General features: G+C 35.1%; 1 protein-coding gene across 2 annotated transcripts; it reads left to right on the top strand.

The window, feature by feature from the left end:
- Window positions 1-66: 66 nt before the first annotated feature.
- Window positions 67-15,767, top strand: LOC135846688 (nose resistant to fluoxetine protein 6-like). Of its 2 annotated transcripts, XM_065365920.1 has the most exons (13): window positions 69-746; window positions 4,548-4,759; window positions 4,922-5,136; window positions 5,243-5,319; window positions 10,268-10,470; window positions 10,560-10,717; window positions 13,861-14,029; window positions 14,162-14,355; window positions 14,620-14,761; window positions 14,848-15,037; window positions 15,175-15,320; window positions 15,397-15,512; window positions 15,609-15,767. In XM_065365920.1, the coding sequence occupies exons 1-13, from the start codon at window positions 470-472 to the stop codon at window positions 15,676-15,678; spliced, it is 2,169 nt and encodes a 722-aa protein (XP_065221992.1). In that variant the 5' UTR covers window positions 69-469; the 3' UTR covers window positions 15,679-15,767. The 2 variants fall into 2 exon arrangements, 1 of the variants encoding a protein (XP_065221992.1); XR_010559006.1 differs by lacking the exons at window positions 15,397-15,512; window positions 15,609-15,767 and having other exon boundaries at window positions 67-746; window positions 14,876-15,037; window positions 15,175-15,304.
- The last annotated feature ends 49 nt before the right edge of the window (window positions 15,768-15,816 follow it).

A 15,816-nucleotide genomic window follows, 5' to 3' on the forward strand; every position in this document is an offset into this window, starting at 1 on the left:
GAATATGCTGATAACACTTCTTACGTTCAAGTTTGGTTCAAGTAGGTATGTTAATATGGATAGGTCTAGGCATCAAGGCTTCCTCTCCCAACAATTTGTTGGTTCACCAGTAACTCTTACAAGTACTTTACTACCTATAACACATTCGTTCGCAAATTTATCCAATATATCTCCGCTGAAGAAGGTAGATCTAGGTAATAAACTTGCCGAAAAGTTCGGATAAATAATGAATAAATTTGCGTATAAATGTGTTGCATGTACTAGTTATTGTACTTATTAAATTCGCAACAGGCGTTACCATTCTGTTATTTTTACTCGTAATTATCTTGTACAAAGTATAATCTGCTGCATTCAAAAAACACACGCACACAAAACAAAAGTAAAAATACCTATTTTTAACACGTGATCTCAGTTCGTTTTCTTTCTATTCATATTTTATTGTAAAGCTATACTTTAAACGTTTGTAATAATGATACGTAGAGTGATCGGAAGCTACTTCGTGACGATTATTTTGTTTTGTGGAATTTTCGCCAAACATAATGATTATGTCAGAAACGAAAACGAAACGTATTCAGATGATGTCGATTATGCTGAATCAGCCTTTCTTCGAAAGAAATGGATTTCGGAGTTATTCCTCGAGGCACAGACAAAGTTTAAAATGGATCCTACGGAGAACACTGCGTGTAAAAAGGATTTCGATTTGTTCAAGTTACATCTTAGTAATCATTCTACGTGGGCGGTCAAAAGTGAGTATTTCTTTTTATTATATGTATGTAATTATACTGAAGAGTTGTTGAGTACATATATTCGTGGCCTTTTGGTCAATTGGTCATTGTCATTAATGCCGATATCAAAAAATTAGGATAAAATATAGGCCGCCAAAAACTTTCCAAATGTTTTCGTTTATTTTCCTTTCTGTTTGAATTTATGATTTTCTATTTTTTTTCTCTCTCTCTTTATGGCTTATTTGTTTTGTAATGTACGTAAGTATATGTCGCTGACGCTGCTGTTTTGATTATTTGTTGAATAATATAATAGTTCCTAAAATGATATTTTTCCATGATTTGACATAGTTGATGCAAAATATTTCGGAAAAAAATATTTTTCAAAAGAATCAAAACACGATTTTACCCAAAAATCAACCTGGCCGAGCAAGGGCTATAGAGCGAAAACATTATATGCAATCATTACTTCAAGATCAAGCACCCACCAGGACAATCACCGAAAATTAGCACCACTGAGCTCCAAAATATTTCCTCAGTTCTGAAAGTCGTACCTTTTGATATTTTTTTCCCAGTCAAAAATCTTTAAAAATTGCTCAAAAATGGTGGGAAAATGCGATTGGCAGGTACGACTTTGAGAATCGATTTTCCTAGTCACAAGTCAAGAGTCTACGCAATCAAAAAGGTTTTTTAGGGCCTAAAATTTTCAAAAAATTACTCAAAAATGTTCGAAAAATACAACTGAGCTGCTACAACATCGGCAATCGTCTTTTCTAATTACAGACCCTCCCCCTCCAGTAGTTTTCATGTTATCAGTCAGATTTTTTCCAACTTAAATTTTTCCCAAAAATATCCCAAATTGTTATGTTGGGGGGGGGGAGGGGTAAGACACCCCTCGCCCATCCAGAACGCTTCCGTATCATTTGGAAGTGGGCCATCTTTCCCAAATCAGCTTTGGTGGGGGTTTATAGAGTATATATTTTTTAAAAAAAATATTCACTCTTTGAGTACTTACATCTCCTCTGCAGGGACACCTCCTGGCCTATCTAACTTTTTTTTTGAGCGACTTTTAACTAACAATAAAGGTCCCCCCCCCTGAATTCGGTCAAAATCCACATCACATTACTAATCAGTGATCACTTTTCTCCTTTTCTTCTCAACTTGGCATTAAAATTCCCCTATTCCATTGCACACCCCCCCCCCGCCGATCCTCCGGGACAGCCTTTTTCTTAAAGAGGACATCCTAAGGAACATTTTAAAACAAACTTTCCCAAAAAAAAATTGGCCTTACTCACAAAATGGCGGCCATTTTGAATGATAGGTCAGCCGAAATCGCAGATTTTGCGTTTCAACATAGGACTTGCACGAAATTTTTCAAACCTTACAGAGGTAGATCGAAATATCATGCAAAAATTCATCACCTGTCAAAATTTCAAGTGCTAAAGTGCGTTTTTCGATTTTTGGTGAATTTTTGAAAATCCAATTTAGGCCAAAAATGAGCGAAAAAATCAAAATTTTACCAAATTGACCAAGAAAGCTGAAATTTGAGATATACCCTATTTTTGACATGCAAAATCGATTGGAAACGGTTTCAACCCGTTTTGAGCAGTTCTGGAGCCTCCAGCAGATTTTTGAATCTCGAAATTCCCACAAAATTCCATCAAATTGAAGTTGTAAAGCTGAAATTTATTCTAAAAACTAATTTCAATACGCTACGAAGTACTGCAGGTGAATTTCAAGTCGTTTTGGAGCCTCCAGCGACTTTTTGAAAATTCCTGAAGCCTCCAGCAGATTTTTGAAACTTTAAATTTTCACAAAATTTCATCAAATGGAAATGGCAAGCTGAAATTTATTCTACACTCCAATTTTAACATCCTCTGAAGACGACTTCAGGTGGGTTCAAGGCATTTTAGAGCCTCCAGCGACTTTTTTGAATATTACTGGAGCCTCCAGTAGATTTGTGAAACCTGAAATTCCCGCAACATTAATTTATCAAATGGAGTTGGCAAGCTGAAATTTACTTCGCAGACTACATGGTGGTTTCAAATGGTGTTGAAGCTTCCAGCTACTTCTATAGGAAATTTCAATTTTCCAAAAAAAAAACCGCCATATACGACCTTTCAAAAAGTCGCTGGAAGCTCCAAAACGACTTGAAATCCATCAGCAGTCAACTTTGTAGCGTATTGAAATTAGTTTGAAGAATGAATTTCGACTCTCCATCTTAGTTTGATGAAATTTTGAGGAAATTTCAAGTATCAAAAATCTCCTGGAGGCTCCAGTAATTTTCAAAAAAGTCGCTGGAGGCTCTAAAATTAATTGAACCCACCTGAAGTCGTCTTCAGAGGGTGTTAAAATTGGAGTGTAGAGTAAATTTCAGCTTTCCATCACCATTTCATAAAATTTTGTGAAAATTTAAAGTTTCAAAAGTCTGCTGGAGGCTTCAGGAATTTTCAAAAAGTCGCTGGAGGCTCCAAAACGACTTGAAATTCACCAGCAGTACTTCATAGCATATTGAAATTAGTTTTTAAAATGAATTTCAGCTTTACAACTCCAATTTGATGGAATTTTGTAGGAATTTCGAGATTAAAAAATCTGCTGGAGGCTCCAGTAATTTTCAAAAAAGTCGTTGGAGGATCTAGAATGACTTGAACCCACCTGAAGTCGTCTTCAGAGGATGTTAAAATTGGGGTGTAGAGTAAATTTCAACTTTACAACTCCAATTTGATGGAATTTTGTGGGAATTTTGAGATTCAAAAATCTGCTGGAGTCTCCAGAACTTCTCAAAACGGGTTGAAACCGTTTTCAATCGATTTGGCATGTCAAAAATAGGATATATCTCAAATTTCAGCTTTCTTGGTCAATTTGGTAAAATTTTGATTTTTTCGCTCATTTTTGGCCTAAGTTGGATTTTCAAAAATTCACCAAAAATCGAAAAATGCACTTTAGCACTTGAAATTTTGACAGGTGATAAATTTTTGCATGATCTTTCGATCTACCTTTGTAAGGTTTGAAAAATTTCGTGCAAGTCCTATGTTGAAATGCAAAATCTGCGATTTCGGCTGACCTGTCAATCAAAATGGCCGCCATTTTGTAAGTAAGGCCAACTTTTTTTTTGGGCAAGATTGCTTTAAAATGTTTCTTAGGATGCCCCCTTTAAGAAAAAAGTTGTCCAGGTGGATCGGCGGGGGGGGGGGCAATTACTCATATTGTCATATGCCGGACTAGTTGTTACGTTAGACTATCGAGAGAAACCTGCAGGTAGGAAAAAAAAAGCGCTCATTTAATTTTTGGTTTAGGTTGGTATGTAGTTGGTACGGATGTGCAATAAGCCCGTGCGATTGAATGACGTAAGTAATTGAAATCAAAGACTGCAAAAACTTGTACATAAGTTACCCACGCGAGACGAATAATGTGAATAAATTCACTTATTCTTACGTGCATACACGAATTGTAAAGTGTATCCTCCAATTGAAAAAGTTGTTCGAAGTTACCGAAACGTATCGACACCGTTTGCATAATATTCTCGTTTAAAAATAAGTAGCCAAATAAACAAACTAATAATGAAAACTTGTGTTTGATTACTAACTTAATCTAATGTAAATTGAAAATATTTTTCTCCTTGAATTTCAAAAAAAAAAAAAAAAAAAATCGAGATCTAATTTCATGTAATTGGCACATAAGTAAACTAAAAGCAGGTATGTTAAATTGTCTTGATAACGAGGTAAAACTTTTAATTACGTAATTAAGAGTAGCAAAGTATTTACGTAGGTACAAGAGGTAGTTGAGCGGCCATTTAATGTAATATCGATGGTTTTTTTTTTTCAGTGATGGAATCATCGGAATGGCCATTAGATGGGATTTTTTCTGGAACGGTCGATCATCTGGGAAATTATGACCAGTGTTTAGCAATTTCTTCATACAGCATCAAGGGACAATACTGTTTAGCCAAAGTAGCCTACAGTTATTCGGATACTGCACACAGTGTAGTACTCGAAAGATTTGATCACAGAATTTCAGCTTGGAATGCTTTATCTATGGTGAGTAAATTTACAGAAGTGAGGATATTGGGCAAATTCCTTGCACACCTTCACTTTGTGTTGAATGCGATTCAGAAATTTTTTATCTTTCCTATGTTTTAGTGAGTATTTTCTATTTGAAAAATCAGTATAAAAAGTCAACTTTTCATTTCATGTTCCTAGTATGAAAATAATCCGAATCAAATCAATAGAAAAAGACTGACATTCGCTTTGTGTGTACCATCATCTTGTGCGCCAACCGACTTGAATGCGACTTTGAATAACCTGTTGTATCCAATATTCAAAAATAACGGACTCGATGTGACGATTGATGTGGATCCTATATTTTGCAAAACGCAGGACGATATCGTTTATCCGTCAGGATTTTATATTGCGAAGTAAGTCAAAAGCAGACGTGTAGCTTGTAAGTAAGCTATTATTTCATTGTATAAAATAATTTTTCAATGGAATTAAGTACTAGACAAAAATCATCTTCATTTTCAGATGGTCGTTTTTAGCGTTTTTTGTGTTAGTGATTTGCGCGACTTTATATGATAACGACTCTGAAACGGACAATGAAGGTATGTACGTAGGTATATTGTGTATAATATATTTTTTAAAATTTATTATATTTTCAATTATTAACAGGTCAAATGGGGTTGGAAGGTTTGAACCGGCAAAAGGCACTTCCGGTACATTCTCCCAATGCACTGTGAAAATTTGGACCCTGTAGGTCAATTTGGAGGGGCTGTAGGCTTAGCTAAATGTTGAAATTTTCAAAAAACCTGTATAATTGATGAAAAACTCCACTTTTTTGACCCTGGAGAGGGGTCTAATGAGGTTGGAAAGTTGAAACCTGCAAAAGGCACTTTGGGTACATCCTCCCAATGTACTGTGAAAATTTGGACCCTCTAGGTCAATTTGGAGGGGCTGTAGGCTTGGCTAAACTTCAAAAAACACGCAAAAATCGATTTTTTGACCCTGGAGAGGGGTCAAATGGGGTTGGAAGGTTGAAACCTACAAAAAGCACTCAAGGAACACCCTCTCATTGTATGCTGAAAATTTGGACTCCTAAGGTCAATTTTAGGGGTGAAGGGGTCAAAAATAGGGGTCAAATGTGGTTTTTCCCACCTTAATCAGAGTGGGGATGACCTGGGAAACTGGAATTTGGATATGTTGATCACAATGAGAGTACTGACCAATGGTATAATTTTGGACTCTTTTCGTCTTTTTGGGGACATATTATGCCCCTCCAAAAAAATGAACTTTCTGTAAAAATGGGGTTGGAAGGTTTAAACATGCAAAAGGCACTTCGGATACATCCTCCCATTGTACTGTGAAAATTTGGACCCTCTAGGTCAATTTGGAGGGGCTGTAGGCTTGGCTAAATGTTGAAATTAAAAAAAAAAAAACAGGTTAAATGGATGAAAAAATCCACTTTTTTGACCCTGGAGAGGGGTCAAATGGGGTTGGAAGGTTGAAACCTGCAAAAGGCACTTCGGATACATCCTCCCAATGTACTGTGAAAATTTGGACCCTCTAGGTCAATTTGGAGGGGCTGTAGGCTTGGCTAAACGTCAAAAAACACGCAAAAATCCAATTTTTCGACCCTGGAGAGGGATCAAATGGGGTTGGGAGGTTGAAACCTGCAAAAAGCACTCAAGGGGCACCCTCTCATTGTATGCTGAAAATTTGGACTCCTAAGGTCAATTTTAGGGGTGAGGGGGTCAAAAATAGGGGTAAAATGTGGTTTTTCTCACTTAAAATGGGGTGGGGATGACCTAGGAAGCTGAAATTTGGATATGTTGATCACAATGGAGGTATTGACCTATGGTATGATTTTGGACCTTTTTCGTTCATTTGGAGTCATATTATGCCCCTCCAAAAAATTGATCTTTCTGTAATTTTCAACTTTGACCCTTGAAACTTCGGAGGTCAATTCTAGGTCCTAAATGAACCCCATTTCCCAAGTTTGACCTTATTTGATCAATTATAACACGTTCCAGGTCATAAAATGTAAAAATTCAAGTTTTGGTGAAACTTATATATAGGCATCGCGGTAGGCTTATGAGCCAATTTTTCAAAATTTCAAAATTTTTAAAATCATTTTCAATTTCTGTTCTAATTAACTAATCGAAATTCTAATTGCACAGTCATTGAAATATATAATTTATCTGTATCAAGAAACAGAATAAAAATTTTTTGGAGATGTCAAAAAGTCTGAACCACATCAAAATTTTTTGTATCAACAGTATTCCCATAGAGCAATAAAATGCAGAAAAATCATTAGTCAAATTTATCATCGTGCATACCCAATTTCAACAGGGCTTTGGGTATGCCGACCAGTACTTCCTATTCTATAGGCCTCATGTTAGTACTACATCTAGCGAACATCTCTGAGAAACATTTGGTGCGCGCAGCTAACTTTGACAAAACTAGTTTGAAACAGGTGGCTCACTTGTTATGTAACTTTAGCCTTTACGAAGTGAGCCAGGCTGGTAAACCTACTGGTTCACTTCTTATGCAAGATTAACCCATACATGGGTTCATAAGTGTGCTGTCGTGAACATATATATGTTGTGTACCAAGTCCGAAATTGTACAATTCGGGGTTGGTACAGCCAATTTTGTACCATCTCCGAAGTGTCCGGACCAAGCGTGAATATTACTTTTTCATCGGACTTGGTTTGTACCATGCCCGGAGGGTCCGGACCAAGTGTTCGACTTGGTACAATTGTGTTGTACAAAGACCGAAATATAGTTTTATAATGAATTAATTCGAATTTAACACCCCTTTATACCACAAATATTGAACCAAATAAAAGGAAATTTAAAGATGACTCTAAAATACACCACCAGCAAAATTTTCAGGTGCTGAAATTCATTTGTTGATTTTTGGGGATTTTTTCAAGATTCAAATATTGCTATGCTCACTTCTCAAGAAAAAAAATAAAGGGCCGTATTTACGCACAGGCAAATTAAAATTTAGCATAAACTCGGGTTAGCCATCGATCTTTATGACCTTTTCGATCGATTTTTTCAAAACCATTTTGTACACTTCAAATCCAAAATTTTTTTAATTTTTTAAAAAATTAATGGAGAAATCAGCTATTAACTCAGAAAAATGGTACAAACCAAATTTCAGTCTTTCACGACAATTTGGTAAAATGTTGACTTTGAAAAATCTATAAAAAAAAATGAATTTGGAATCTAAAGTTTTAGTGCATAGTTTTCAAATGAGTTAGGTACGAGAATTTCACGACTCGAGAAGTTGAAAATAGAGAGTAAAAACCAAATTTCAGCATTTTAGTTGGTACCTCAATCTGATCTTTTTATTTTTTTTCTTGAGATGTGAGTGTAGCAATATTTGAATCTTTAAAAATTCCCCAAAAATCAACAAAAATGAATTTCAGCACCTGAAAATTTTGCTGGTGGTGTATTTTAGAGTCATCTTTAAATTTCCTTTTATTTGGTTCAATATGTGTGGTATAAAGGGGTGTAAAATTCGAATTCATTCACTATAAAATTAAATTTCAGACTTTGCACAACACAATTGTACCAAGTCGAACACTTTGTCCGGACCCTCCGGGCATGGTACAAACCAAGTCCGATGAAAAAGTAATATTCACGCTTGGTCCGGACACTTCGGAGATGGTACAAAATTGGCTGTACCAACCCCGAATTGTACAATTTCGGACTTGGTACACAACATATATAAATAAACATATAAATATATATATAGGTATTGGTATCCAGACATGTCAACTATTGAATGGGTTAATTTTACTATACAAGTGGACTGACCAACTTCTCAACTATAGTTGACAAGTCATGGGTTAATTTTACTATACAAGTCAACTATGAGTTTTCAGAAACTTCCACCAGAGTGCGCATGGATTAGAAATCAAGGCGCGAGGACGAACGCAGGGTCTACAGTCAATTTGTAGTGAGTAGAATGTGATGCGCTGGTGGAAATGTATCTAAATACATCGATCCTGAGTGTACACGACAACAAATTTGACTTGAAATTTTTCAGTATTTTATTGGCCTATGGAAAATTTAAAAACATCAAAAATTTTTATGCTGTTTAAGCTTTCTTTTGGTGTCTTAACTTTCTCAAAATTCAAATTACTTTGACTCCATTTTCAAAAATTTTCTTCAAAATTTAGCCTAAAAATCTGATTACTTTTTTCAAAACATACATTTTTTAAATATTAGACTGAATCTGCAAATAAAATTTTAATAAGTGATTTAGAACAGAAATTATACCAATTTTAAAGTTTTGTTCACTTTTCTGCATATATGCCAAGCATAGTTGACATGTCTGGTCGCTAGCAAATATATAATATATATTTGCTCGCGACCAGACATGTCAACTATGCTTGGCATATATGCTGAAAAGTGAACAAAATTTTAAAATTGGCATAATTTCTGTTCTAAATCACTTATCAAAATTTTATTTGCAGATTCAATTTAATATTAGAAAAATCTACGTGTTGGAAAAAGTAATCGGATTTTTAGGCTAAATTTTGAAGAAAAATTTTGAAAATGGAGTTGAAGTAATTTAAATTTTAAGGAAGTCGAGACACCACAAGAAAGCTTGAACAGCACAAAAATTTTTAATGTTTTTAATTTTTCATTGGGCCATTAAAATACTGAAAAATTTCAGGTCAAATTTGTTGTCGTGTACACTCAGGTTCGAAGTATTTAGATACATTTCCACCAGCGCATCACATTCTACTCACTACAAATTGACTGTAGACCCTGCGTTCGTCCTCGCGCCTTGATTTCTAATCCATGCGCACTCTGGTGGAAGTTTCTGAAAACTCATAGTTGACTTGTATAGTAAAATTAACCCATGACTTGTCAACTATAGTTGAGAAGTTGGTCAGTCCACTTGTATAGTAAAATTAACCCATTCATTAGTTGACAAGTCTGGATACTAATACCTATATATATAAAAACTGACACACCGGGAATTGTCTAGTTTGAGCTCAAAACGTCGAGAACTATCAAAATTTTTCATCCCCGACCTTTTTATCCAAAGTTGGGCCTACTGCAATAGCCATCATTTTTTACAAAAATTTGGCTAAAAAATGAATATGGTTACTGGTTAGTTCATGTATTTTTTGGGGCAAAACAACTTTTTGTCGTGAATTGAGTCGAAATTTGGGCTGGTTTGTTTTTTGGGCGGGCGAATTCATTTCCGTTGTCCTCTCTCAGAAATGGCCTATTTTTAGGGTCCAAAAATGAACCAAGTAAAATGTTCAAATTTTGCATTTTTGATAACGTTTTCTGACTAATTTGAGGTCGCTGTGAGAACGAAAATGACGTTCATTTTGCCATATTGATTGGTGCCAAGTAGACCTCTAAATCAAATTATTCCTGAAATTTATTGTGAAGGAGAGGGGGGTATTGCCGATTGAAAAATCCGGTGGAATCATTATCAACCAGTACCAGAAGAAATAATTTATCACCCACACATCGCCTATTACAAATAATTGCAATGCCTCGTTATTTCATTACACAGGTAAACATGAACGGCATTTCTTCAAAGAGGTATCCGAAATTTTCTCCTTAAGCAGGAATTTCAAGAAGTTGAAGCAATATAACGCTAATGAAAGTGCAGGACTGCATTTTGGGAAAGTTCTGAATATGCTATTTACTATCTATGGTCATCGATTTTTTTACATGCTCAGTTTTCCTTCATCCAATGCTGTTGTGAAAGAACAAGTAAGTAGATAGACACTCTGGTGATGATTGAATTTATTAATTACTTTTTGTTTCTACACATCTATACCTAATGTACCACTTACTTACAGTTTTATACTGGTTTTGATTTACTCCTAACACACATGAACATCGTTGTGGACGCTTTTTTCTTCATTAGTGGTTACTTGACATTTCGTTGTGAACTTCAATCTGTGAAGAGAGATGGGAAGTTCTTCTTGGTTACTAATATCCTATTCAGATGGATGAGGTAAGCCAATCACATCACATATCATATTAATTTTTTCAGGGAATGATGGTATTGGATTTTATGAGATTAGATCTGATTACATTTGGTAGGGTCAATTATTTGGAATTGGATCCTTGATAGAAGTCTGATCAGGATCAGGAAATTGAGTGAAGCTGATCTGATGTGATCCGATCAGGCCTTCTTTCTGGTTTTGATCATACATTGGAAGGTTTTTGGAAATTATGCAAAAATTCTGTAAATGAATTGAAGAGCTCTATTCCAAAATGGGTCAAGTCATTTCCCCCCCCCCAAAAATGCGTTTACAATTTTTGATGCTAAAATTTGTTCTGTTTCAAAAGGTCGGTGTGCACCTTTCCTTTCTTTGGACATTGAACAATTGCTTGTAGAAAAATTTATTTTGAAAAATGGATGACTTGACCCACGTTTGAAGCAAAAATTTCCATAAAACGTGTTTTTTTTTTCAAAATGACTTAACCCACTTTGGAATAGAGCTCTTCAATTGTTTGTGGTGTTTTGTTGCTCTTGTAGAGCTTCTTCAGACTCTTTTAGGGTAAAATATTGATTATTACAGCTATTATTGGTAGCCATGGGCCATATCAGCAGGATGGTGAAATGTTGACATTGCATCATCGTTACTTTAAAGCGTCGAATAGCTAGCTAGCAGAGCTGAAAACAATTACACTACCCACTAACCAGTATCTGGTTAAAATACTGGTGAACCCACTAGTAGCTGGTATCCACTATCCAGTTGATTTGGGTATAAATAGTAGCGTATAGCGAGCACAACCCGATTGCTTTCGCACTCAGTCTGTGCACGCACCCTAAAACTTGATAATGCGCAAGTGGGAGGAGTTACATTTTGGCACCTGTCTGCTACCAGCTGCAATATGTGAATCGGTGTGAAATTTTTTCAACTTAATATCAGCTACTAGCGAGCAGTGGGAATTTACAGTACGGGTACTGTAGTTACTCCCTGTTAGCGAGTACTGTTTTCAGCTCCGGTAGCTAGATACTGGAAAAGCAAAGAATAAGGAATACAAACAGCTTCGAGTTGATTTAGTTTCTCTTTTCATCAGAACTCAGCTGTTTTATGATCTTTTTATGAATGCCAACAACTTCCAATGTACACTGATATGAGACCTTCGATAATTTGATAACCCCAAAATATCAAATCGAATCAAATCGTTTATTTTTGCAATGGGCAGCTATGCTGCACTTACAAAGTCAGCTTATGCTTATAATTAAGTGAGTGTACAGCATTTCAACCAATTATTTTAACATTTAAATTTAAATAAAATAAAATGAATATATATGGGTAGGTACTCTACATATGCAAAAGGTAATGATACATGCTGGAGCAATTTACCATAACATACTCCAGTTGCACTATTTCATCAATGCTGTAGAACGCATATCCCTGCAACCATTTTTTGAGTTTATTTTTGAACAGTTTACCAGATGTCAGAGATTTAAATTCCTGAGGGATTTTATTAAGTACCTATATATTTTAGAAGCCATAAAATCAACATTATTCTACATATTTTTTCTCCTTAAATTTTCACTTATTGCCAAATGTCGATGTCTTGTAGGTATCATAGGTATGAGAAAGTATCTGGAGTTCTATTGTTCTATTTTTTACCATAAAACACATTTGCAGTATGTACTCACATAGGACTGTTAGTATCTGGTGTGATTTTTTGGCACGACAGAAAAAGGCGTTTTAACGACGAAAAAAGGGCATTTTAACGACAGAAAAAGGCATTGCACGGGAAAAGAATTATTTCACAACGAAAAAAGTTTTTGAACGACAGTAAATGAATGTCAACGACGATATAAGGTATTGCCCGACAGAATAATTTAATGCATGTCTATATAATACATTTAACGACAAATTGTGCACGGCAAAGAAATAAAATAGTGAACGACATAAAAAATATGAATTGCACATCCAAAAATTGATAAAAAGCACATTAAAAAAAACACACACAGTTTATCTAGTACATGTATCATTGTACAAGTAGTGCTTTTTTGACTTTTGAGGATCTGCCTCTCTTCCCCTTCTGTCCCAAAGGAATTGACTTCCCTTCAGCAGGAACTTCAATGAGCTTGAGACGAATGTGTATAGGTACCTAAAGTATGCTTGCAGTTCTGATTTAGTGTTGTAGGGGCAGGAACAAATTGACGTATATATGCTTTTCTTTGCTTGACTTATGTGGATCACCAGGCAGCAAACCTAAATAAAAAATTGGAACATCTCCAAACAAATTAAAGTCTGAGCTGAACTGAGCAAGAGGCAGGAGACAGTTCACCTTCTTCCAGATGAACTTCTTGCATAATCACAAAATGAGTTATTTCTCTGAAAAAAATTTTTTGACGGGAAATAATTTATTTTTCCGGGCATTTTGTTTTTTTGGTAAGGAATGGTTTATTTTTCTGGGCAATTCTTTTTTTGGCGGGGAATAATTTATTTGGATGTGGATTACATTTCTTTCGTCATTTGTATGAAATTGAATTGTCGTTAGAATGCCTTCTTTTGTCATTTTAATGTCCTGTCATTCGAATCACTTTTTCTGTCCTGCCAATATATTCCCCGTTAGTACCTGCTTTCAATGAAGACTGGTTTGCAGGATTCTCTTGGATTTTTTCCAAACATTATTCTAACAAGTCTTTTTTGTGCTATCAATACTCGTTGAAGCAGATTGTTATTTCCACCCCAAAGTGATATTCCATAGCTCATATTTGAATGAAAAAGGCCATCGTATGCAAGTTTTAGAGTATTTACTATTTAGGTTTGTGATATCACGTAATTGCCATATTAAGTAAGTATACCTAGGTGGAGAGTCTTTTGATTAAATGGTCCACTTGGCTATTCCATTTCAAGTCCGAGTCTACGAGTATAATTCCCAAACATTTTGTTGAGTCAGCTATCCTGTAATTTTCACTAATAGAATGAAGTATTCTCCCAAATGGCAAAAAATTTGTTTTACTTAAATTCAGTATCATTTTGTTTGCTGACTAGTTTTTACTATCTAATTGATCGCTAATAGGTACCCCTCTTATTGTTGCAAGACTTGGCTGTCCTTCAAACCACTTTTTTTTATCAAGTGATTATATATTCCCCTTTATTTTCATGTTATGTGCAGAATGACTCCAGTATTTGGTGTTTTGGTGTTATACGTTATATACATATTTCCATACACTGGAGATGGTCCACTTTGGAATTATGAAGTATTGGGTGAAGTCGACAAATGCAAGGAGACCTGGTGGGCCGGTTTATTTGCCATCAACAACATTGTCAGAACTGATCAACTGGTAATTTTTTTGATCTTGTGTAGGTAGTTAGTTTTATTTGCTAAGGCTACTAGGACATAGACCACCTCATGCAGAGCAAATACAATAAAGGATCACTATTGTATGATAATTATCTGTGTTGGTTGTTCTCAGTGCATACCTGCAAGTTGGTACATATCAGTGGATATTCAGTTGGCTGTAATTGGAGGAATCTTATTGTACATTTGGTCAAAAAATACTAAACTTGGCATTTTCTCAGTTGGAGTAACATTCATCACTTCCATTGTGGTGACATTCATGATTGCTTATAAGAACCAGTTATACGGACTGATGAGAATACAATTAAAGTGAGTAAAATTTCTACTTCTACTCCTGCCATTTCAGGGGAAAATGGTCAGATTTGATCAGATGTGATCATATGAAATCAGGTATTCCCCATTAAATCTGATCAGGACAGAACGGATTCAATTTGATCTTGGGAATGTGTAAATCTTATCTGGTCTGATCAATCTGGACTTCCCTATTTAATATAATTAGATCTCAATAATCCGATCAGGTAAAATTACATCAAGGAAATGTCTAGATCTCATATGTAAGATTTTAATTTTCAGTATAATGAAAAATGTACGGACCAACCCTGAATTCATTGATTTCTACACTTCAACATTTGCCAGATGTGCTCCTTATTTAATTGGATTTATGACCGCTTATGTTGTTCAATCACTGAATGAAAACAAAATCAAATTTACCAAAGTAAGTTGAGCTGATAATTTTTAAAACCATTCAAGTGGGTACTAAACATTAAAATCTGGGTTTGCTTTCACGCTTATTTTCTTTAGAAAGAAACGTGTTTTTATTCACTTCTAGCCATTTTCGTTAGTGAAGCGTGTTCATTTTACGGACTTGTGTTTTATGCAACCGACAGACCATATGATAGATTTGAAAACGCTTTGTATGCGGCTTTAAATCATGTAATAATCATGGTAATATATGCTGTATTGTATTGTCTTTACATGACATCTGGATTAGGTAGGTAGATTAGATACCAAACGAATATTTATAATAAGTCCGGCATTGATATTGAGGGATATAGCACCCCTCAGTGTACTGCTCGAAAAATGCCAAAAAATTTAATACTGCAATTATTATTATCGTATCATTCATAGGTGTTTTTGATAATCTTATCGGATGGAAAGTATGGATTCCCTTTGGACGTTTAACATATTCAGTTTACTTGATAAACACGATAGTTCAATTGTACCACGTTTCTTCTCAAAAGCAGCCGTTTGTGTTACCTGACAGAATAAATTTGGTAAGTGATCCGAGATAAAGAATGAAGAAATTTGTCTGCTTAGGTTTTTCTTGATACGAATTTTCACATTTTTAAGGTATGGTGGTTCCTAGGCGATGTGGTGTGGTGCTACTTGATGGGATTAGCTTTATATTTATTTGTCGAAGCTCCGATTATGAACTTGAGAATATTAGTTAAAAAACAATTATCGAAGTAAGTATAAGTTTTCATTTCTCCGGCAAGCGTTTTCGTATTTGAAAATCGTTTAGAATTTTTACATTGTATAGATGGTATTTCAATGTTTTATAGAATGTTCATGAAGTCTAAACCAGATAAACATATCGCAGATGGTGATTCAAGGACACCTATAAAGCAATAACTTTCCCATTACCAGTTGAGACGAGTTGAAGTACCTATAACTACTCGCTAGAAATATTTGTAATTCGTGAATTAAATTTTTCAACACCATGTTTTGACCTAATTGTCAGACAACAAGTAAACAATTTTCTCAAAAATG

This window comes from Planococcus citri, chromosome 5 (genome assembly GCF_950023065.1).
Source record: "Planococcus citri chromosome 5, ihPlaCitr1.1, whole genome shotgun sequence".
NCBI classification, from domain to species: domain Eukaryota; kingdom Metazoa; phylum Arthropoda; class Insecta; order Hemiptera; family Pseudococcidae; genus Planococcus; species Planococcus citri.

What these genes read in the sequence shown, in the direction of transcription:
- LOC135846688 (XM_065365920.1), top strand. Translation starts at nt 470, where the DNA reads ATGATACGTAGAGTGATCGGAAGCTACTTCGTGACGATTATTTTGTTT. An exon ending in CTTGGAATGCTTTATCTATG is followed by an intron (nt 4,760 to 4,921) that starts GTGAGTAAATTT and finishes TCATGTTCCTAG; the next exon opens with TATGAAAATAATCCGAATCA. An exon ending in CTGATGAGAATACAATTAAA is followed by an intron (nt 14,356 to 14,619) that starts GTGAGTAAAATT and finishes TTTAATTTTCAG; the next exon opens with TATAATGAAAAATGTACGGA.